This window comes from Peromyscus eremicus, chromosome X (assembly GCF_949786415.1).
Source record: "Peromyscus eremicus chromosome X, PerEre_H2_v1, whole genome shotgun sequence".
Classification (NCBI taxonomy): domain Eukaryota; kingdom Metazoa; phylum Chordata; class Mammalia; order Rodentia; family Cricetidae; genus Peromyscus; species Peromyscus eremicus.
The window spans coordinates 17,995,305-18,018,141 of record NC_081439.1 but is presented as its reverse complement, the minus strand read 5'-3'; the positions used below and the strand labels follow the sequence as shown (position 1 = coordinate 18,018,141).

The 22,837-nt window shown below is 40.5% G+C and overlaps 2 protein-coding genes across 2 annotated transcripts in view; both read left to right on the top strand.

Moving 5' to 3' along the window:
- The window catches only part of LOC131898808 (uncharacterized), a 398,643-nt gene that overhangs the window by 132,841 nt on the left and 242,965 nt on the right, over positions 1-22,837 (top strand). The gene's annotated exons all lie outside the window — the stretch shown is intronic.
- On the top strand, positions 8,183-19,818 carry LOC131898807 (claudin-34-like). The gene is made up of 3 exons (XM_059250004.1): positions 8,183-8,306; positions 16,687-16,870; positions 18,958-19,818. Exons 2-3 carry the CDS (start codon positions 16,821-16,823, stop codon positions 19,613-19,615), a joined length of 708 nt encoding a protein of 235 aa, XP_059105987.1. The 5' UTR covers positions 8,183-8,306; positions 16,687-16,820; the 3' UTR covers positions 19,616-19,818.

Here is a 22,837-nt window from a genome sequence, read left to right as displayed (position 1 = left end):
AGCTATAGTTAAAGATTAATTAGGATAGAAAGTGAATTAGATACATTTTGGACTTGACAAAATAGGATAAATAATGAAATTGTTTTCTCTGAATTTGTCAAATACAAATGGACTAGAAATTATTTAGACATTGTATATAGTTATTGTACTTTTGTATGTAGTTTTTCTTTTGTTAGTTATAACCTTTTTCTTTTTTTTTCTTTTATTAAATTAGAAAAGGGGAAATGTGGTGGTATTTTATGTTAATAAATAAAGTTTCCTGGGGTCAGAGCTATTAGAGCCATAGCAAGTGCGTGGCAGTGGTGGTGTACGCCTTTAAGGACCTGGAGGGCGGTACATACAGGCAGTGATGAGGCAGTCACATGATTGGGTTTACAACCAATCAGAAGTGAGAACAGAGAGACTATAGAGACAGACACACAGGAAGGAGGGCTTCTCTTTTGGAGAGCTCTCTTGGCTGAGGAGGATCCCTGAATCAGACAGGGTGAGGCTCTTGGCTCTGACCTCTTGGCTTTCTTCTCTGAATCGGCTCTGTGTTTTCTGTCTGATAAAACCATTGGCTACATCTACACTGAATTACATCTATACAAGGGGTCTCCAGGATGACAGCTAAGTGATTGCTTCTTCACTCACACCTCCTGCTGTGTGTGACTCCCAACTCCCCCTCCCCACTTCACTCCAAAATCAGCAGGAAGCAGCTTTCAGAATTCCGCACCCTCATCCCCCTCCATTTGCTATTGCACGCCGTTTTATAAAACCCATCACCTAAAGAACATGGGACATAGAAAACAGTAACATCTAAAAGAACTTGAAAATAAATGGCTGTAGATGTAACCAACCGTCTTATTAAATAAGAAACACAGAACCAATGCAAAGAAGAAAGCCAAGAGATCAGAGCTAAGAGCCTTACCCACCTGCTGCAGCTAGCCTCTTCAGCCAAGAGACCTCTCTGAAAGAGACCTACTTCCTGTCTGTTTGTCTTTATATAAACTTTGTGTTCTGCCTTCTCATTGGTTGTAAACCCAACCACATGACTGCCTCATCACTGCCTGTATGTACAGCCCTCCAGGTCTTCTATGATATTGAGATTAAAGGCGTATGTCTCCAATGCTGGCTATATCCTTGACCACACAGAGATCTACCTAGCTCTGCCTACCAAGTGCTGGGATTAAAGGCTTGCACCATGAACACCCAGCTCTGTTATGGCTTGCTATTAGCTCTGACCCCCAGGCAACTTTATTTATTAACATACAAATAAAATCAAATTTCAGTACAATTAAAATACCACCATAAATGGCAGCACAATTTTCTTTTTCCTTATCCTATTTACATCACAACGAACTAGAAAGTGAAAACAAAATCAGGGTACCCAGGGCATAATGTTACAGAAGCAAAGCAGACAACAGTCATGGAGCATCTCAACTTGGAGATAACTATGTGACTTGTACCTTCAGAGACCAGAAAAAGACATTAGGCTCCCTGGAACTGGAGTTATAGGCTCAAGAAGGGAAAGAATTCTTCATCTCAAAGAACAACAAGCTTGGAGATGCTACACAGAAAGAGGAGGCATTAAGATACAATAAGCCTGCATCTCCAGCCTTCCACCCAAGAAGGTTGATTTCTCTTTGCCTCTAGCTGTTGATGCTGCCCACTGACAGTAGTTGTCTAGCACTGGAAATCCATCCTTAGGGTCCTGATTGGGTCCTATGCTTTCCCAAGTTTTCCCTGAGCTGTGCAAGTTCACATGGGTTTTTCAAGTCTATCCATTTCAAAGTGTCAGCAACCTTAGAAGCTGGCTAGTGTTAGAGGTGTTCTATCTCTCTCTCTCTCTGTCTGTCTGTCTCTGTCTCTGTCTCTCTCTGTCTCTGTCTCTCTCTCTCTTTCTCTGTGAGTGAAAGCATAGGGTGGTGGTGGAGCTGCCTTGGATAGAATAAGGTAAAGTGGGGAGCCATTAAGGTTCACAAGGGGTTTGAGCACATGGCCTTTGCCTGTGAATAAAGTCTGTGGTGGGATTCCTAGAAAATGCGAGGTTTGTATCTAGGAAAGGAGCAAGGTCCTAACCCATTGTTAATTGTGCTGGAATTCTTGCTTCTCTGCTGTAAAAGGCTTCAAACAGATTCTTGGGTTAGGGACCTTTCTCACTTCTTATGTCCCCATAATAGTTCCTGTCTTCCTATCCTGCCTCAATAGCTATGAAGAGCGATGGACCAAGCATGCTCACTCAGATCTCTCTTCATTGTCTTATGTGCCATTCCTGTGAGCCCTAAGATCATGACCTTATCTGGTCCTACTTCTGTTCCAATATTCATCTTCCAAACACCATCAACATCTCAACAGGTTCTAAGATTAACTTCCCAACATTGAATTCTGGGAGACATACTCAAACCACATTGCACATATATCCAGCATTCCCTAGTGGTCTTAGCTATCTCCACCAATGTGTCAGAGAACCAAGAGCCAAACCAAATTTTGATTTAGTAAACTAAGAATTTGAGGCTGGAGATATGGCTTCATGGCTAAGAGCACTTACTGTCCTTGCAGGGAACCCAGGTTCAGTTCCCAGCACCCTCATGGCAGCTTACAGTTGTCTGTAACTCCACCTTCAGGAGATCTGTGGTGGTTTGAATAAGAATGTCCCTTAAAGGCTCCTATATTTGAATTCTTAGTCACTAGGAAGTGACATTATTTAAAAGGATTAGGAGGTATGACATTGTTGAAAGAAGGAAATATGTCATTGAGGATGGCCTTTGGGGTTTTAAAGTCCTTGCCAAACCCAGTATCTCTCTGAGAATTAGATTGTAGTATGGGAGCTCTCCAGAGATGACCACTCAGATACACTATAGAGCCAATTGAAATTCTTTATTCCAGCTGGCTGGGACTACACCCAAGTGTTCAGGGATCTGGATGTAGCTCCAAGTGTCCACATCCTGGCATCTCAGTCTGCAGCTGTGTATGGGGCTTCACAGAATAAGTAGTTTGAAGTGAGCAGTTTTAACAGAAGCTTAGATAAGCGGTTAGTTGGAGGGGGCTTGGGATACAAACACTTAATTTTAACAGAAACTAAGGTGAACTGTTGGAGGTGGTTTTGTACAAACAGGCAGTTTAACAGATGCCAAGATAAGGTAGCTAGGACATCCTGACCTTTGGTTCCTAGAATGGGCTGGGTAGTTTTCCATGGGATTCTCCATCAAGGAGAACAGATTCTAGTTAAACATAGAATGGCATCAGCAAGGATACAAGATGAAGGAATCTCTGCACAATACATAGGCAAAACATTTATACACATGAAATAAAAATAAAAACTCTTTAAAAAACTTTTAGAAGGTAATTTAAAAAAAGAAAACTAGGGGTGTGAAGAAGCAAAAGGCATGCAGCAGAATTTGGTGGTACATCAGGAAGTACTGTACTAAGGACACTGAATAGGATTTTAATCCTGAGGCAGCTCAGATGGACTCTGCACAGAAATTCATTATTGGAATTCTTCGAGACAACCAGAAACAGTGCATTTGTTTATATTCCAATATAGAATGATTATGATTGTCATGTGGAACAAAGATGTGGGTAAAAGGCATAAAGAGGCAAGGCTGGTCCCCAAGTGGCTCTATGTGTGGGAGTGCAAGAGAAAACTCCAGTCTGTTTGTTAATTTCCCAGAGAGACATCCTCTCAAGTCACATGAGTACTAGAAAACTGGTAATATCCAGTCTGTGTGTGAGAGTTTAACTTTTTGTTTCTCTTGGATTGCTCAGCAGAGTTTCCTATCACATGTGAATACAAAGGATATGAGCTCTGGGATCTGCTGACTGGCAAGATCCCCAGGATGGATGAGGGATGATGGACCTGCCTCCTATGTGTAGATACACCATACATCCCTAAGGTGCAGAAGAGGAGGGACCCTTGTGATTCAGACAGGCATGGGCTGTTTTGTCCTTGTTAGTTCAACAGTGTGAACATTCATTGTGTCTATCATCAAGTTGTTCTCTGACCAAGCAAAAATCAGTGATGATGGTAACTTATTAATATGTGGGAAACATGAATGGTTTCCTAGTTCTTGAAAACCACCAAACCAGTGAAATGAACAACCAGTGTGTTAAGTGCACTCAATACAGGATTAAAATCACTAAATAGCTTATATGCATGTTGTTTTGAAACTTTATATGCATGTTGTTTTGAAACACACTCAAAATAAACAGATAGTGTTTTTTTTTCTTGTCACAGGTTAAATAATATTTTCCAGTTAAGTAACATTACTTGGCTTAAAGCATGTCCAGTGCCAGTTGTGGTGGCACATGCCTTTAATCCCAGTACTCAGGAGGCTGATGTAGTTGGATCTCCATGAGTTTGAGGCCAGCCTAGTCTACAGAGCAAGTTCTTGGCCAGTCTCAAAACCAAACCACAATAAGAGGTATGTCCAGTAATAATGTTCTCACTAGTTCTTGGTTTTTTGAGTCAAATGGAATATTTTGAAGTTACCTTCTTTGAAATATCATTTTGTGCATCTGATCCTGTATCATAGTTCTTGACTTTTCTCTTTTTATCTCTCTGCTATTACCATGACACACAAGCACACGTAAGCACACATAAGATCATAAGATCCCCTTCTTGTGTGTATTGGTTACTTTTCTATTGTTCTGCTAAAACAAAAAGCAGCATGGGGCATCGTTATTTTGACTTACAATTTGTAGTTCACTATCTAGGGAAGTCAGGGCAGGAACTCAAGAAAGGACCCTGGAGGCAGGAACAAATGCAGTGCCCATGAGGGATGCTGCTTAGGCCTGCTCCTTCTCATGACTTGCTCAGTCTGCTTTCTTATGCAACTTAAGGCTACTAGCCCAGGGGCAGCACCCCCTTCATGGGCTGGGCCCTTCCACATCAATCATTGACCAATAAAATGCCCTACAGGCTTGCCTACAGGCTTTTTCTCAATTGAGGTTCCCTCTTCTCAGATGACTCTATGCTGCGTCAAGTTGACATAAAACTAATCAGCACACTGGTTTGTCAAAGGTTCTGTGGACTGACTAGCACCTACATTTGAAACAGAGATTCAATTTCTGTGTTCTTCTAATCAATTGAAATGGAAGATGCTAAGTAGAGTCTTACCCATCAGGAAAACACTGCCATGCTGTTAATTTCCAGTTGACAAAACAGAAACTGTGAGAAAACATTTTAAGGCCATGTGTCTGATTTGTTTGCTTGTTTTAGTAAGAAGGGTCTCATGTAGCCTTAGCTTCACTTCAATCTTCCTGTGTAGACAAGGATAGTCTTGATCTTCTGATCTTCCTGCCTCCACCTTCTGAGTGCTGGGATCATAGACATGCACTATCACACCTTCTTCATGACTACATGCATCTGATAAGTGCTTTGTTGCCTGGCATAAAAAGAACTCCCAAAAACCCAAGTAAGAAAACAAACAGCTCAATTTAACAAGTGGGCAAAAGATTTGATGAGATACTTTGTCAAACAGGATATACCCACGGAAGCACATGAAAAATGTTCAGCCACCAAGGGCTTGGTTGCAACCGACTTTTTAATGCGTATAGATCCTTGCGTGTAGTTCTCAAAAGAGGTTTATGTAACCAAATACATGGAGAACAGTAAGGAAGTCCCCCAGAAGACCTGAAGTTTATCTATCACTAGAGTCTTTGTTCTTTGCTTCTCATTTTCTCCTGAGCTTTCAGTAGATGCAGAGATTTCCCTTTTCTCTGCAGTAACCACAGCCTTCCTGAAACATGCATTCATGTATGTACATGGGCTCATGTTGTCTTGAAGTACTAAAATCCATACTTCTTGAGCCAGAGGATCCTGGTGTCAGAGGCTTTGGTAAAGATTGATAATGCCCTCAAATCAGTTGAGTCAAGGCTCACAAGCTTCAGCATTGAAGAACACAAATGGCCTTGTTGACAGCTTACCAATACTTGTTGGATGAAAACCTTTGCAAAAGTGTTGATTCCTGTTCAGTGAAACTACTCGCAACTTGCTGCCACCACAGCCTCCTCTTCCTTCCATGTGTTCAGTCCTTCCTATGAACATGGAACATGGGTCACATTAGAAAAGGTGGTGCTAAATGTCCACAAACCTCCTATGAAAAATTTTGTTTTTACTTTAAGCCAAGCTATTAACCTGCTTATTCTTTTCCCACCAAAAAATAACCTAAGCCAGGCATGTTAGCACACACCTGAAATACTAGAAGAGTATTATGAGAGTTCAGAACCAGCCTGGGCTATACAATAAGATGCAGTGTAGAAAGAGGAGCAGAGGTGGGGGGTAAAATAGGGGGATGGGGAAAGGAAGAGGAGGAGAAAAGGAAGAAGGGAAAGAAGGGGAGGAGGAGGGGGAGGAGAAGGAGGAGAAGAAGGAGGAAGAAGAGTCTCATTATAAGGGAGATTCTTAAATTATTTGAGCAATCTCTGCTATTGATAATATATTTATAATTTGCAGTCCAACAATGGTGTCAGGCACAGCTTCTATTGGTTAACTGTCTAAATCTATGATATGTAACAATTATAAATTCTCAGCAACGCAGAATACAAGGTATTTACTTAACTCATGAGTTTATAGGTCCAGCAGCTGGTACAGACTGTACTCTTTACCTTGTGATCCTCATCTTGTTGCTGGAAGCAATCATGTGAATTAGGCATACCCTTAGCAGGTAAAACAGAGCACCAATCCAGTCATAAAAATGCTTGTCATAGCATTGATCATTTCATACCTCGAAATCTTCTATTGGCTTAAGCAAATCACATTGCCAAGTGCAAACACATTCAAACCCTGAGAAACTACCTGGTACAAAGTACCTTTCACTTCACAGTTGCATGGCCTGAGCAAGTGACTCAGCACTGTCAACCTACTGAGCATGTTCTCTCAATTGGAGATGAGCCGGTTTTTTTTTTTTAAGTTTTTCGAGGCAGGGTTTCCTGGAACTCACCTTGTAGACCAGGTTGGCCTCGAACTCACAGAGATCTGCCTGCTTCTGCCTCCTGAGTGCTGGGATTAAAGGTGTGCACCACCACCGCCCGGCAGAGATGAGCTGTTTTGATATGAGTGAATATGGTAATGTGCTTGGAACCCAGGCCTTGTGCAGACATTGTCTCTAAATTCTGCATATAGTTAGTTGCCTTTCTTGCTTTCAGGGAATCTGTCTGGGGTATCTGTGCCTGTCTGAACCTTTACATAATGGTCTACATACTGAAGGAAAATTCATACCAGTGTTGTTTTTCTGTTTCTAAACTAATGGTCTATACAACCATTAGTCAGTATAGAAATACAGATTGATATATAACAAAATATTAAAAAAATAATAAGCATTTTTCAATCTTACAGTCAGACACAGTCACTATATTAGATTCCAGGTGGCATATGCCTGAAATCTGAGGCCTCTGGGATTAGAGGTTAGAGAATTAGAAGTTCATGTTGACCATGGGCTACATAGTGAAACCGTCTCAAAAACAAGAAAAAGATAAGGAAAATGCCACATTGCTACCAATTCCATCCTTTCCTTCCCTCTCTGAAATCATTTTCTGCCTCCATCTCTTACTTTTCCTTTTTTTCAAATAGAAATAGGATTTAGGCAAATGATAGCTTTTTGAAATTCTTATTTTAGTAAGTAGTGTTGTGACGTTTCCTTCAATATAATTCAACATAATTGGTGTGGCTGTGTAGTATTCCACTGTGAGGATCTACAATGGTTACCACATGTGCTTCATCAATCAATGTGTTTTAGGAGGTTTTCCCCTTTTGTTGCAGTTATAACCTCATTGGGTATTCCACACACCTGGATCTTTGTGCACATCTCTGATGAATTAACCAGGATCTTTCCTAGTATGTTGATATCTCTGCTGTCACCTACATCTAAATATGGCAATGACTTTTCTAAGACTGGGGTGAGAAACTATGCCTCAAAGGGAAGGAATTAAGAAAAGGATGTCAGACAGGTCTGAATTACTCAAATGGGTCTACTTGGTCATGAGTAGAAAGGGCCACTAGTATATACAACCCATGCTGCAAAACGGGTGTGGATGGGAATTAATATGTGACAAAAGAAAGCAAAGTCAGTGCTACAATGTGTTCCCAAATAGTATCATGATATTCATATATTAATGGCTGGAAACATATAGATGGGATCTGTGAGGGTTGGAATTTGATGACATAGTAGAATTCTCAGAACTATAAAACAGGCCAGTTGTGTTGCTAGCAACAAAGGACATCAAAGGATATATTAAGAGAGCTGTGTCATCATCCCTGCAGGCCGAGACAGCTGCTTGTTTTGTCATAGAGCTGGTCACTGGTTCACGTGAAGACAGCATTGCTGGTTAGTAGAGGCTCCATCCATTTTTGGTGTATATTCTAAGCAATATGGCAAAATATACATGTCACAATTGATCACTGACATGTCTAAGTATACAGATTTGTGGCTATAAATATATTTACAGTGCCATGGAGTGGCTACCACTGCCCATCTTTCCCAACAGAAATGCTGTCCTCATTAAATGTCATCTCCCATTTCTGACTGCCCCAGCTCTTAGTAACTACCATTCTGCTTTCTGTCTCTGTGTAGTTGACAATACCAGGGATCTTCTTAGTGCAATCACACAGTGTTTGATCTTCTGTGGTGATATTATATTTTGATGTGATCTGACTCCCAAAAGGCTCATGTGTTAAATATTTGGTCCCAAGCTGGTGACAATGTTGTGGGATATTCTTAACACTTAAGTAGTTAGGACATAGATAGCAGTAGATACCAGCATGCATATCTCTGAAAATTTTACCTTATTCCTGGTCCCTTCTGTCTCTGATACCTATCCTCTCTGAGGTGGGTAGCCTCTGTTGCCTGCTCTCATCATAGAGAGATATCTGGCTCCTGCCCTTGTGGAATCCACAAAACCAAGGACAATAGACTCAAATCTCTGAAATCTGACCCAAACTAAATCATTCCTTTTTAAGTTGTTCTCTCAAGTATTTTGATCTATGGGAAGTTGAGCAATACTGAAGCTTGAGTTATGATGGTTCAATTTAATGATTTATTTCTCAACATCACAATAATGTGAAAAACAGAACAAGCTCTGTAGAATCTATGCTTTGAATTTTGAGTGGGGACCTTCATCCAGGCTAGTGATATGTAGTATGGTCTATTCTCTGTCATGATGCCATGCATTAACACCATTCTCTGCCTCCTGGCTCTATGTCTGAGTGTCTCTCTGTCTTTCTATGTCATTCCTTCCTCACTCTGTTGCTACATTTCTGTCTTATGTTCTCTATTTGAATTTGAGCAAATGGTCAGGAAATGTGGCCCAGTGACTTAGGGGGAATCTGCCCCCACCTTTTGCCCCAGGGTACTCTTGAGGAGTGAGGGATAAGAGATTTAGATAGAAATACAGAAGGGAGAGAGAAAGACAAAAATACAGGCTAGTCTCAGGAGGGCCTGGATCCTTATCTATTGGCCCCTTCTGTTTCTTCTAAAGGGATTTTTATAGGACTGCCAAGGGGTGGAGCAAAAGACCTCCCTCTTGCCAGATCAAAGCACACTGCACATCCACGTGCAGACCCTTCCAAACACCTGGTAACCATGCATGTGGTCAATCCATCCCTTTATGCAGTCCTTCTAGGTAAAGCAAACTCAGATCTCACTAGGAAACCTCTATGGGTTCCCACAGGTCCCTCTTCTTAATTTTCTAAAGGGCCCCCAGGCCCCTCAGATGTACTGTGTCTGTCTTAGGTCATCTTCTTCAGTTAGACAAACCTTACTTGTCATGTAAATATACTTTCCATCAAGCATACTTGTGTCTTAGGTTGGCAGCTAACAAGAAGAATGTTACCCATCTCTGACTACCAGCCTCTGGCAGTAGGGGGTACAGAGCTTACCTCAACTCTGACTCAGGAGCTTGCAAGTAGTTTGAATAACCCAGCGATCCCTAGGCTTCCACACCCCCTAGTAAAGGAGTAGAAGATGACCAAGATGGAATGTTCTTTTTGAATGGGCCTTGAGATGTCTATAGCAGCCTTAGCTGTGCCAAGCCCTCTTACAAATCAATAAACTCCTGATGCAAACTACATCCAATAAACTGTATCAAACTTAAAGATTCTCTTAGCTTCATCAAACCCTGGTTCATTAATACCAACATAATTCTAGTATGAACATTACTATACATATCTACAACTAGCATGACTATTTACTATACGTATTTACACTTCTTACAAACTTACATTCAAAAGCAAGCTCTCTATAGGACTACCTTGCAAACCTTAACAAATATCTAAAACAGATCTCTTCACAGAACTATTTACATTTTCTTCCAATAAGACAAAGCACATGAATTGAGAATCACCACAGTTAAAATTGCAGGTGAACTCAAAACTGCTTTGTTTCTGAAGTTCATAGTCAGTTTTGATAACATTTTTAAAGTTCCCATGACAGTTGGAAACAAGATCCTAATTCGTCAATAGCTCTAAAATAGTTGTATCCAACTCCCTCAACTCTGGGATTTAGTGAGTGCTCTTGCTATGGGGCTGTAACACTTGGGACAATGCCACTCCCCAAAGCCACCTTTCCCACTGGCCCTTCCAACTGTTCCATACAGCACAGACAGTTGCCAGTTGGAGGCTGTCACTTCACCTAACTCATTGCAGTTCCTCTGAGTGCCACAATTCAGATAAACATTGCTGAAACTTCAGTCAGCTACAGCAGAACTTTTGCTCTACCAAGAAGCCTTGCCTCAGGGCAAGGGTGAAATTACCATATTGAGCTGCCATAAAGCTTTTAGAAAAACTTCCTGTGCAGCTATTAAGCACCATCTCAAAGGAGCCTGCATTGATTTTCTGCTAGTCAAACAAAAGCAGTGTGGCTCTGAGCTCTGTTTCCTTTCACAAAACCTTTGTCCCAAACTCCTCAGCAGTCTGGGGACCCCTTAGTCTTCTGCTTTCCCCAGACTGCAGGATTGAACCTCAATATCAGGAACATTGGTTCAGCTGTTTTCACTCCAGTTTCTCTGGAAGAATGTCTTTGGAGCTGACATTCCTCTGTTCTACACTCCTCACCAAATGCTCAGACAGCCAGCAAGTTTCTGAGGGTACGATTTCCCCTTTTTAATTTTTTAAAGCTGCCTTTTAAGATTACCATGAGCTCTTTTAAGGATGCCTTGTTTTTGATAGATTTTTTATTAGTCCAATGGTTCTAACAAGTTTATTTGTTCACAGAAGCTGCTACTGTCCCAAAGAGTTAAGAACATAGGTGTGTTGTTTTATTTGTTTTCATCATTTAGTATTTTCACTTCATTCACTAGCTTCTCACAAACATCAGTGCATTCACTAAGCAAGCATCCTATTTTAGCATTGTTTTCTCATAGGGAACTTTCAAGTGAAGTGACTCTATTTTGTAAGACAGCTAGATTTCCTGGAATTTGGTCCCCATCAACAAAGCAGCCATACCTTTCTGAATACATGCTTCCTTGTTCCCCCCATTAGATTTGAAAATGAATCACTCACTGCAGGCTGCTTTTCAAGAGGCAAAGAACTTCTTTATTTGCCTGTAAGTTTTTTCCATATTTAAAGCAATTTTCCAGTGTACAGACTTCTTTCCTTTGCTTTCTTAAGGGTTTCAAAGTGACTTGTTGATAAACAGTATTAGCATTTTTAATTATATCCTGAGAGGCAAGCTGTTCACCTGTTCTTAGTTCTCAGGAGGTAGGACTAAGCTTTCTAACATTGCTTGGAAAAGAAACTGCATTTTGAGCTGAAAAAACAAAACAAAACAAAACAGAGTTTGTGGCAGCATCACCATTTTGAGCTGAAAAACTACATTTCCCATATTGCCTTTCTCCATATCGTCCTGTGGTTATGAATGATGTTTCAGACTATGTTTCCCATGCTGCCTTTCGAGTATGCTGCACTCCCATTTCCATTTCTATGGATTGTTTTTGTATTGAAAACCAAGATCAAATGAGCTTTTTCTTTCATCACAGGAGGTTTCTGTTCTCCCTGAACTGGCATTAATAAGTGTATTTCCTTCACGTGATATTGTCTCCAGAGTGGGACGTGTCTGCACGCATGCACTTATGGATCGGCACTTGTCTCCCATCTTACTGGGTCAGTGAAAGAAAATGAAAATACTTAAAAGTCTATTCAGCCTTTTCAAGAGAGATTTCCTCCCGGATAGATCTTTGTCTTGTCCTGGCTTATCTCCTCCCCCAGATACAGAGTCCCTGATGCTGTAGCTGAAGCTCAGCTTCATTGCTTCCTCCATGCCAGCAACCCCTCCCCAGGTCCCACACCACCTGTCTTGTGGATTCACAATTAGGGGCTCTTCAAGGCTCTCCACCTGCACTCTCCCAAGCATCTATGGCTAGGCTCTAGCCCCAGGGGATTCTGGATGCCGTTTTTCTAATACTAGTTGGAAGGAGAGGCAGAACTATGAATAGAGGATTTGCCATATTCCAAAAGTTTTTTTGTATGTTTCTAGAGCAATTGCAAGTGATTTTTCCCAAACTGATGCTATTTTTAGGTGAATCTAATTTTTGCCTTTATAGAAAGGAAAAAAAATCTGAGAAACAAAGACCTGAAAAGCTTTTAGTTTTTTTAGAGAGAGATTATTAAAATTTTCCTAAAACCTCTGTTCTCCTTGACTTCATGGCCAAATGGAAACTAATTCTGATGGTACGGTGTTGTAATGGTGTTTGCCAGCAGAACAGAGAATTTTGTTTCATCCATATCCACCTCAGGGAAAATTCTTTCCTCTGCCTCTCAGAACTTAAAGCTAAGCTGTTCATAGTCCAAAAGCTTCCATAGGAATCTTTTTCTGTCCATTTTTTTCATCTTTGATAGATTTTTTTTTCTCTGATTTCTCCCAGGAGTTTGCATTCATAGTCTCATAGTTGGAAAATCAAGGACATAGTTCCTCTGTCTTGTTGCTTATCTTATCCTAATTTTTTTCTTAAACTATATTCTAAATTTCTTCTTACAATATTTTCCTATAGATAGAAATTAAGAGAAAGAGAGAGAGAGAGAGAGAGAGAGAGAGAGAGAGAGAGAGAGAGAGAGAGAGAAAGAAAGAAAGAAACCTAGATAGGGAGAAATATACACTGCAGCCTCACTTTTCAACTCCAGCATTCCACTGCCTAACTTTCACTCCCAAGAATAAAATACCATCACCTTTATTTTTTACTTCCTTATCAGCATGCCTCCTTATACCCGTAACACCCCTAATACCCCTTTTGCCAATTCTCTGTCTCTGTTCACGATGTTATTTGTGGGGGACCTGCCCCCACCTTTTCTCCCAGGGTACTCTTGAGGAGTGAGAGATAAGAGATTTAGATAGAAATATAGAAGGGAGAAAGACAGAAACACAGGATAACCTTGGGAGGGCCTGGTTCCTTATCCACTTGTCCCTTCTGTCTCTTCTAACGGCGTTTTTTTTTTTTTAAATAGGAATGCCAAGGGGTGGAGCAAAAGACCTCCCCCCAGGATAGTCAAGTGTAGAACCTTCCAAACACCTGGTAACCATGCATGTGGTCAATCCATCCCTTTATGCAGTCCTGCTGGGTAAAGCAAACTCAGATCTCACTAGGAAACCTGAGTCTGGTTACCTCACTCAGGATGATATTTTCTAGTTCTATCCATTTGCCTGCAAATTTTATGATGTCATTGTTTTTTTACTGCTGAGTAGTACTCCATTGTGTATATGTACCACATTTTCTTCATCCATTCTTCAGTTGAGAGGCATCTAGGTTGTTTCCAGGTTCTGGCTCTTGTGAATAATGCTGCTATGAGCATAGTTGAGCATGTGTCCTTCTGGTATGATTGAGCATTCCTTGGGTATATGCCCAGGAGTGGTATATCTGGGTTTTGAGGAAGACTGATTCCCAATTTTCTGAGAAACCACCACACTGATTTCCAAAGTAGCTGTACAAGTTTGCACTCCCACTAACAGTGGAGGAGTGTTCCCCTTGCTCCACATCCTCTCCAACATAAGCTGTCTGCAGTGCTTTTGATCTTTGCCATTCTGACAGGTATAAGATGACATCTCAGAGTCGTTTTGATTTACATTTCCCTGATGACTAAGGATGCTGAGCAATTCCTTAAGTGTCTTTAGGCCATTTGAAATTCTTCCTTTGATATTTCTCTGTTTAGCTCTATAGCCCATTTTTAAAAATTGGATTGTTAGGTATTTTGATGTCTAGTTTCTTGAGTTCTTTATATATTTTGGAGAGCAGCCCTCTGTCAGATATGGGGTTTGTGAAAATCTTTTCCCATTCTGTAGGCTGTTGTTTTGTCTTATTTACTGTGTCCTTTGCCTTACAGAAGCTTTTCAGTTTCAGGTGGCCCCATTTATTAATTGTTGCTCTCAGTGTCTGTGTTGCTGGTGTTACATTTAGGAAGTAGTCTCCTGTGCCAATGCATTCAAGACTACTTCCTACTTTACCTTCTATCAGGTTCAGTGTTACTGGTTTTATATTGAGGTATTTGATTCACTTGGGCTTGAGTTTTGTGCATGGCAATAGATATGGATCTATTTGCAATCTTCTACATGTTGACATCCAGTTATTTCAGCATCATTTGTTGAAGATTCCTTCTTTTTTACATTGTACAGTTTTGGCTTCTTTGCCAAAAATCAGGTGTTCATAGTAGTGTGGGTTAATGTCAGAATCTTCAATTCGATTCCATTGGTCCACATATCAGTTTTTATGCCAATACCAAGCTGTTTTTATTACTATAGCTCTATAGTAGAGCTTCAGGTCAGGGATAGTGGTACCTCCAGAAGTGGCTTTATTGTACAGGATTCTTTCAACTATCCTGGGTTTTCTGTTTTTCCAAATGAAGTTGAGTATTGTTCTTTCCAGGTCTGTGAATAATTGTGTTAGGATTTTCATGGGGATTGCATTCAATCTGTAGATTGCTTTTGGTAAGATTGCCATTTTTACTATGTTAATTCTACCTATCCATGAGTTATGGAAGATCTTTCCATTTTCTGATATCTTCTTCAATTTCTTTCTTCAGAGACTTAAAGTTGTTGTAATACAGGTCTTTCACTTGCTTAGAGTTACCAGGGTAAGCAGGCAGATGGGTATTGAGGTAGGGCATGGATCTTATAGATTGCATGGTCAGATGAGGTGTTTTGGTGGGGGAGTCTGCCTGCAGGAGTTTTCTCTGCTGTCTGGCAACTGGGGCAGAGATGGGTGGGTGTTCCCACGGACTGGCTGTGTCCCAGGGCCTAGGTCCTTGAGGCCACAATACATCTTTGCATCAATAAAACAAATGTTCCACAGCATAAACAAATGTAACACATTTTAAAATAATATTCCACAACAGTTCATTATGATGGTTAGATTAATCCTATGACTGCTTTCTTTGACCCCACTCCTGCCTCCTTGAGTGATTCTCTGCTACACAACCTGTGCAACTTGGGTATCCTCATTACTTGGAAAAGACCTCTTCCCATAAACGGTCTTCCTATATACATTAAAAAACCACACAGAATTCCTCTTATTTTTGTGATATCATCCTTAATACTACCATATTCTTAGCAGTTCTCCTGGCTCTTCTACCATGCTTCCCCATTCACACAGGGTGCAGGGTGGTATCCCATCTTCTGTTCCTGTGGACTGTCTGAATTCCCTCACTTCTCTTTACCACTTAAGTGGGCATTTAATCCCTGGAACTTTTGATTTTTTTTAGAGTTTTGACAGTAGAGATGGACCTAGAATAAAGAGCTAATTTGTTGAGTCTGTTGATGTCAATTGAGGAAAAAATGACTTCTCTGGTGGGAGTTTGTACACTAGGGATGGAGTGTGCAGTCTTAATTTCACTCATCCTTTGACAGCTAAGGAAGCTCAGAAATTTAATTCAGGCATTAGTGTTCATTGTCTTCTAAATATTATTCTCATAAATGCAACATGGTACCCAGGTTCAGGCCAAAGCACGAGGAACATCACTGCAGGTCTAGTCTGTCTCACAATGAATTTGAGGCCAGTCACTCCAGTTTAAGTACAGTATGGGCTACATACTGAGTTTGAAGCCAGCATGGTCTACATAATAAGGTCGCAACTCAGATCAAACAAATCATAGTGAAAAGAATGTATTCATTATGCTGAGGGTAGTGGCATATGGTTTTAATCACAGCACTTGGGAGGCAGAGTCCAGTGGATCTCTGTGAGTTTAAGCTTCAATCTCCTCTGCCAAAAAATAGTTTGTTCAGGACTATCCATTCAAAGATAATGATAATTTGGGGGGCGTTTGAGATAGAGTTTCTCAGTGTAGCCTTGGCTGTTCTGAAACTCACTCTGTAGACCAGGATGGCCTTGAACTCACAGTAATATACCTGCCTCTGCCTCTTGAGTGCTGGGATTAAATGTGTGGGCCACTGCCACCCAGCAATAATGATAACTATTAATATGGTCCCTGCCAGGATTGTTTTGGCCATTATATAGGACTTTAGGAACCAGTATGCCACACTCTTTCACTTTGTGCTCCTGTCTATGATACTGCCACTAGAACCTCCAGAACCCTGTGATCTCCATAGACTAAACTGGATATCTTCTCCCATTTATCCTTCATTCTTCTGAACCCACACCTATCATTTATCAGTCTTTAAGGTTGTTAGACTGTGTGTTTTGACCTTTCTGTCTAGGGCAGGTCTCAGGAACATGGTGGCATCTCCTCTCCCCATTTCTCATATTTGAACTAATCCTTTTGGTTGTCAGGAGAAGTATCCTTCAAGAGTATTTTTCACCACCGCACCACCATTATTTGGCTTCATCTCTCCACCATCTGATCCACCGAAACACGCATTGATACATCTTCCCACATTGGCTGAAGCTGAGACTGTCTTTGGTAGATGGAGCAGAGCAGTCAAGGGAGAAATGAAAGCCATGCATTGAACTATGAGTGAGTGCCACCTCTAAATGCTTCTTTTAAAATATTTTAGGACTTATTTATTTTAATTTTGTGTGTGTGTGTGTGTGTGTGTGTGTGTGTGTGTGTGTGCGCGCCCAGGAGCCCAAGGAGGTCAAAAGAGGCATCAGATCCCTGGAACTGGAGTTACAGACAGTTTTGAACTACCATGTGGATGCTGAGAACTGAACACAGGTCCTTTGCAAGAGTAGTAAGTGCTCTTAACTGCTAAGACATTTCTCCAGCCCCCAAATATTGCTTCTTAGGCAATAAAAATAGAGATGCCTTCAGAAATTTGTTTCCAGGAGTTACATTCTACTCATGTAGAAGACAGTTGGCTTCAGGAAACTGATTTCTCTTGGATTCCGTCTAACAGTTCATTTCTCACATTTTCTTTCTGTGGCACTAAGGACATGATTATAGATAGTACCTGAAAATCAATCCCTTGAAAGCACACTTTGGGGGATGTTGATGGCAACCATTTATCTAGCACATGAAAGTCCCTGAGTTCTAACAACATCACTTCAAACAACAACAACAACAACAACAACAACAACAACAACAACAACAACAGCAGCCATAAAACAATAATAGAAAACCTAAGGAAATCCAGGCATGGTGGCATACGCCTATAATCCAAGTATTCAGGAATCAGAGACTGCTGTGGGATGGTCTGTATGTCAAGTGTGTTGCTGATTGGTCAATAAATAAATCACTGATTGGCCAATGGCCAGGCAGGAAGTATAGGTGGGACAAGGAGGAGAATAAAGCTGGGAAGTGGAAGGCTGAGTCAGAGAGACACTGCCAGCCACCACGATGACAAACAGCATGTGAAGATGCCGGTAAGCCACGAGCCACGTGGCAAGGTATAGATTTATAAAAATGGATTAATTTAAGCTGTAAGAACAGTTAGCAAGAAGCCTGGTACAGCCATACAGTTTGTAACCAATATAAGTCTCTGTGTTTACTTGGTTGGGTCTGAGCGGCTGTGGGACTGGCAGGTGAGAGAGATTTGCCCTGACTGTGGGCCAGGCAGGAAAATTCTAGCTACAAGAGACACCTGAATTTTCTTGAGTATGAAACCAACCTGAGCCATATAATGAGCTGAAGAAAATCCTTACACATGGTGAGACTCTGTCTCAAAAATTAAATTAAATTAAATTAAACTTTAAAAAAGGAAAAAAGAAGCTGGGCGGTGGTGGCGCACGCCTTTAATCCCAGCACTTGGGAGGCAGAGGCAGGCGGATCTCTGTGAGTTCGAGGCCAGCCTGGTCTACAGAGCGAGATCCAGGAAAGGCGCAAAGCTACACAGAGAAACCCTGTCTTGAAAAACCAAAAAAAAAAAAAAAAAAAAAAAAAAAGGAAAAAAGAAAGAAAAACAACGATATATCTAAATAACAAATATTCAAAACTATGACAGTGCAAAAGCACAAAAACATGCTTACTGGTCTCTATGCATTTTAGATTTGCTTCCTGGTAAACATTTCCTTAGGTTCCAAATTGTCTTCTCTTTTGACATGTGACAAATACCCCAGTGAATTGGTTTGCTTCAAGGTAATGTACACTGAGCAGTAAACTGTATGTGTTTACTAGAATCAATTAATTACCTATTACTTTTCTCATTAATTAATTAATGGTTGATTCATCATTTATTGACTTTTTAAAAAAAATTTTGAGACAGGGTTTTTCTGTGTAACAGTTATAGCTGTCCTGGAACTCATTTTGTAAACCAGGTTGGGCTCAAACTCACAGAGATCCCAAGTGGTGGGATTAAAGAAATGCACCACCACTGCCCAGCTATTTATTGTCTTTTCTATATTAGGTTTTTTGGTACAGAGTCTCACTATGAAACTCTGGCTGGCCTGGAACTTGATACATAGGTTATGCTGGACTTGACACTACCCCAATATTACAAATTGGTCATCATCTTTGTGGCTGAATATCTGTATCCAAACCTCATTGTGTATCTGAGTTAGAATGGAACTGTTAGAAGTCATTGTCAAGCCACAGTAATCATTCCTAACAGACAGTGTCCCAGGTTTGAGGACCCTGTCCTTATGTTGTCTTGTATTTCTTTGCAGTTGTCCAGTGTTCACTGTCATCATGACGAAATTTAACAAAGTTTCCAAATACCAGGTAGGAGGTTTTGCTTTGTCCACCATAGCATGGATTCTTTGCATCACCTCCATGGGCCTCCCACAGTGGCGAGTGTGGTACTTGAAGGAACCCATGATCTCTTACTCTAGTGTGGCCTTTGTGGGAGTGTGGAGAGCCTGCGTTAACTACCATAACAACTTCAGCAATATTAGAATGTGTCACCAATACAGCTACTATGACACCTTTATCCCTTTGGATATTCGTGTTTCTCAACACCTGATGCTGATCACCAGCATTTTCTGGCTGGTTGGAAAAGTGGCCACCATTTTTGCTCTTAGAAATGTATACACAGGAAGAGAAGAACTGAATGTCACCTACAATGCCTTTGGCCTTTCAGCGGTTCTGAACATCATTGCAAGTAGCTTTGTCTTCCTTGCTGTCTTGTGCAATTATTTCTCCATCATGAACAAAGAGGGGATTGCATTTCCACCATCTTTCCATATGCCCTTTTACCCACATATTCAGAAAGTTGGGGTTGCCATGGGAGTGGCATTTCTAGCGGCCATCCTGTTTTTGTTCAGTGGTATGATTTTCATTTCTTACACATTTCCCGTAAACATCCAAGTCTTTCCTGAAATCTGAAAATGAATTTACTTCACCTTAAAAAAATCCAAAATTCCCTGTGGTTATAGCAAGGATTTTTGAGATGTCTACCTAAATTTTCCAAGGACTCAACAATGCTCAAGTGGCCTGTGACAGAAAATGGCCAAATGGCTCCTTCTATTATCTTTTCTGCCTTGTTTCTTCATTACTTCATTGGTTGGATTGTGGACTTTCATTAAAATAAAAAGAAACTTACCAACTTATCAATTTGTCTTTTGAAATTTGGGTTTTAATTTATGTCAGTGAAGGAAATGATAAATAAACTAGTATATATAAAAATGAGTGTCAGAGCACATTAATCACTCAAATTGCCATCTGGTTCCAAAGCTAAAAAAAAAGCTGACCTATTTGCCATGTCATAATAATAGCATTTCTGCCATATGAAGTTTTCCTAATGTGTTCAAGTTGACAGATCAGTGGAAGGACTCTCCCCAGTGTATTGCAAGACTCAATGGTCTGAAGATGTCTATATTTCCTTTAATAAGCAATCATGTCCTTTGTCTGACCTAACAGTCCTCAAGACTATCATTCTAAACCTTTTGAGTCATATTGAAAGGCCACTAGTTACCACTAACTCAAAAGCTAAGAATATCAGCAGATTACATATGAAATCTATAGCAGAGATTTCTCAACTTTGATGTAAGGTCAACTACCTAATGTTCACATTAGTGCATTGAAAGATGCCTTGGATTATGACTTTATTTTGTTCCCAAACCATAAAAGCTTTATGGGTAACTATAAAACTTCATGTATGATAAACAAATATCCATTCACTAATTCATTTCTGGGCCTGCATAGCTGCCCATTCCTCTCCTAGGTAGGGATATCATGTCTAAATTTCAGGCCCATTTAAGTCTCTTTGATAATCCAATGATTCTTATGAATCCTTGTCCTGCAATGCTCTATCCTATAATGGCCTAGAGTTGACTTTGGGGCCTCAGACAACACTGTCCCCATAGTCTCTTGTACAGACCGCTACATCATCCAAAAATACTCCTCCTACATTTTAGGATACCTCTATTCCTGAGCGCTCATTAACAGCCATTTCAGTCACAATTACTCTTAAGGACGTTAATCAGTTTCCCTGAAGTCCCCATACTCTTAAAGTCCCAAGGCATTAGAAGATTTACTGCTGCTCATTGATTAACTCCTGGTTACTGAGCTACTGAGTCCATGTAGCTCTTTGTACAACACCCCTTCCATAACAATTTTTTAAAAGGCAGATGGATCCTATAAAAGAGCTCAGGGTCTAAGGTTCTAATCCACCCTATGTTTTCCCATCCTGCACTTTCTTGGGTCAGATGCCCTCTAACACTTCTTTGTTCACATTAGACATTAAGGATGTTTTCTTTTAGATTTCTACCCACTTGGATTCTCAATTTCTATTTGCATCCATCTGGTTTATTCAACAGCTTTCCTGGATTGTGTTATGCTAGGGCTTTTGTAATAGCCCCCACCTTTTTGGATATGCCCTAGGTAAATACTTATCTTAGTTAACTTTGTCAACTTGACCCAACCTGGAGTAATCAGAGAGGAAAGCTTCCATTAAGGAACTGCCTAGATCAGATTGTCCTGTGGACATGTCTGTGAGGGGTTATCTTATAAATTAGTACAGGTGGTCCCAGACTTCTATGAGTGGCACCATCCCTGAGCAAATGGGTCTGAGTTGTATAGGAAAGATATCAGAGTGAGCCAGCAAGCATCATTCCATGTTCCTCCATGGTACTTGCCTCCAAGTTTCAACCTTGAATTCCTGGCTTGACTTCATGCCCTAACTTCCCTTGATGATGGACTGTGACTTAGAAGTATAAGACAAACAATCTCTGTTTGCTTTTGGTCAGGTTTTATTGCAGCAACAAAATGAAACTAAACTATGTGTTCCTTGATAAACTTCTCCCTGGGAGTAACCTCCCTCAGTACATGGATGATTTATATATCTACAGGCTGAGCAAATTTATTTTAGATCAAAATACTGTTCCAACTGTTCAAGGGAGGTCTGAACCCTTAAGAACTCTCCATAACCAATTGGGAAGGCAATGCCAGATGTTTGGCCACAAGGGGCAGATGGGGGTCCATGGTGCTAATTCAAGTAACAACTCCAAGGTTGTCCTTGGAGCTCCTCATTGGACACCAAAAATAGTTGATGCAAAACACAATCTTCACTTCTAAGGAAATGAGTTTATTTTGGATACAAATATGAGGTACATTTCTTATAGGCTGCATGGAGATAATACTTAATTTTGAGAGCTACACTTATGCTCTGAGTGATATTGGAAATGAAAGCAAGGACATTATCAGATTGAAGGGACTAGGGGAGCCCAAAGTGAGAAAAAGTGTGTTCTATGAAGACAATAGCTACCTTTGATGCCCTTTCTGTTTCAGTGGGAAATGCTTCCATCTATAACCACTAGAACTAGCAGACATCCGAGTCCCTTGCATAGGGACATAGGAGCAAAAACTATTTGTCAGTATTACCATGGAATAGTGTCTTTATGCTGGAAGGCTGTAAAAAGGTGTGTGTGAGGAGGCAGGAGGAGAAGGGCTGAAAATGCATCTGGAGTCTCAAGAAAATGACCACATAATCCAATATATTTTGGAAAGTCAAAAGTTCTATTTCTGCAGAAGGCCATGCTAAATCAAGCAAGGAAACCTACCCAGTAGGGGTCCCAATAGGTTTTTACTCCTACTGCAAAGGATCCTGTGCCTTATTGTGAGTGGTCAGAGCTCAGTATCATTGGCACAAGAATAGTGCAGTTTCTAGGAAGAAATGAACTTGAGCATATATTTTTAATTTCGTGAAGTACTGACCCTGGAGGAATTCACAATTCTGCAATTTACAATTTTTAGTGGTTTGTTTTATTCAACCCTTTGATAGAAAAAAGTACATTTTGTTTATATTTTTCACATGTATTCATAATGTCTAGGACTAATGTCATTTCCCTTTTCCACTTTCCAAACCATCATTCCATACATAAGATTAGAAAAAGAATCATTTATTCCTAAATAAATGTATTCCTGAATAAATAAAATAAAGTGAGCTGAGTTATTGGAGAGTAGTTAATCCCTGAAAATCCTTTGCAGTAGTGCCATCAGGAACCATATAATTGGGAATGAATGTACAATAGTGATGAGCTTTTATGGCATAGAGGCCTTTTTTGTTAACATCATGTCTAGGGCTAGTCCATTTTCCCATGCCATGCC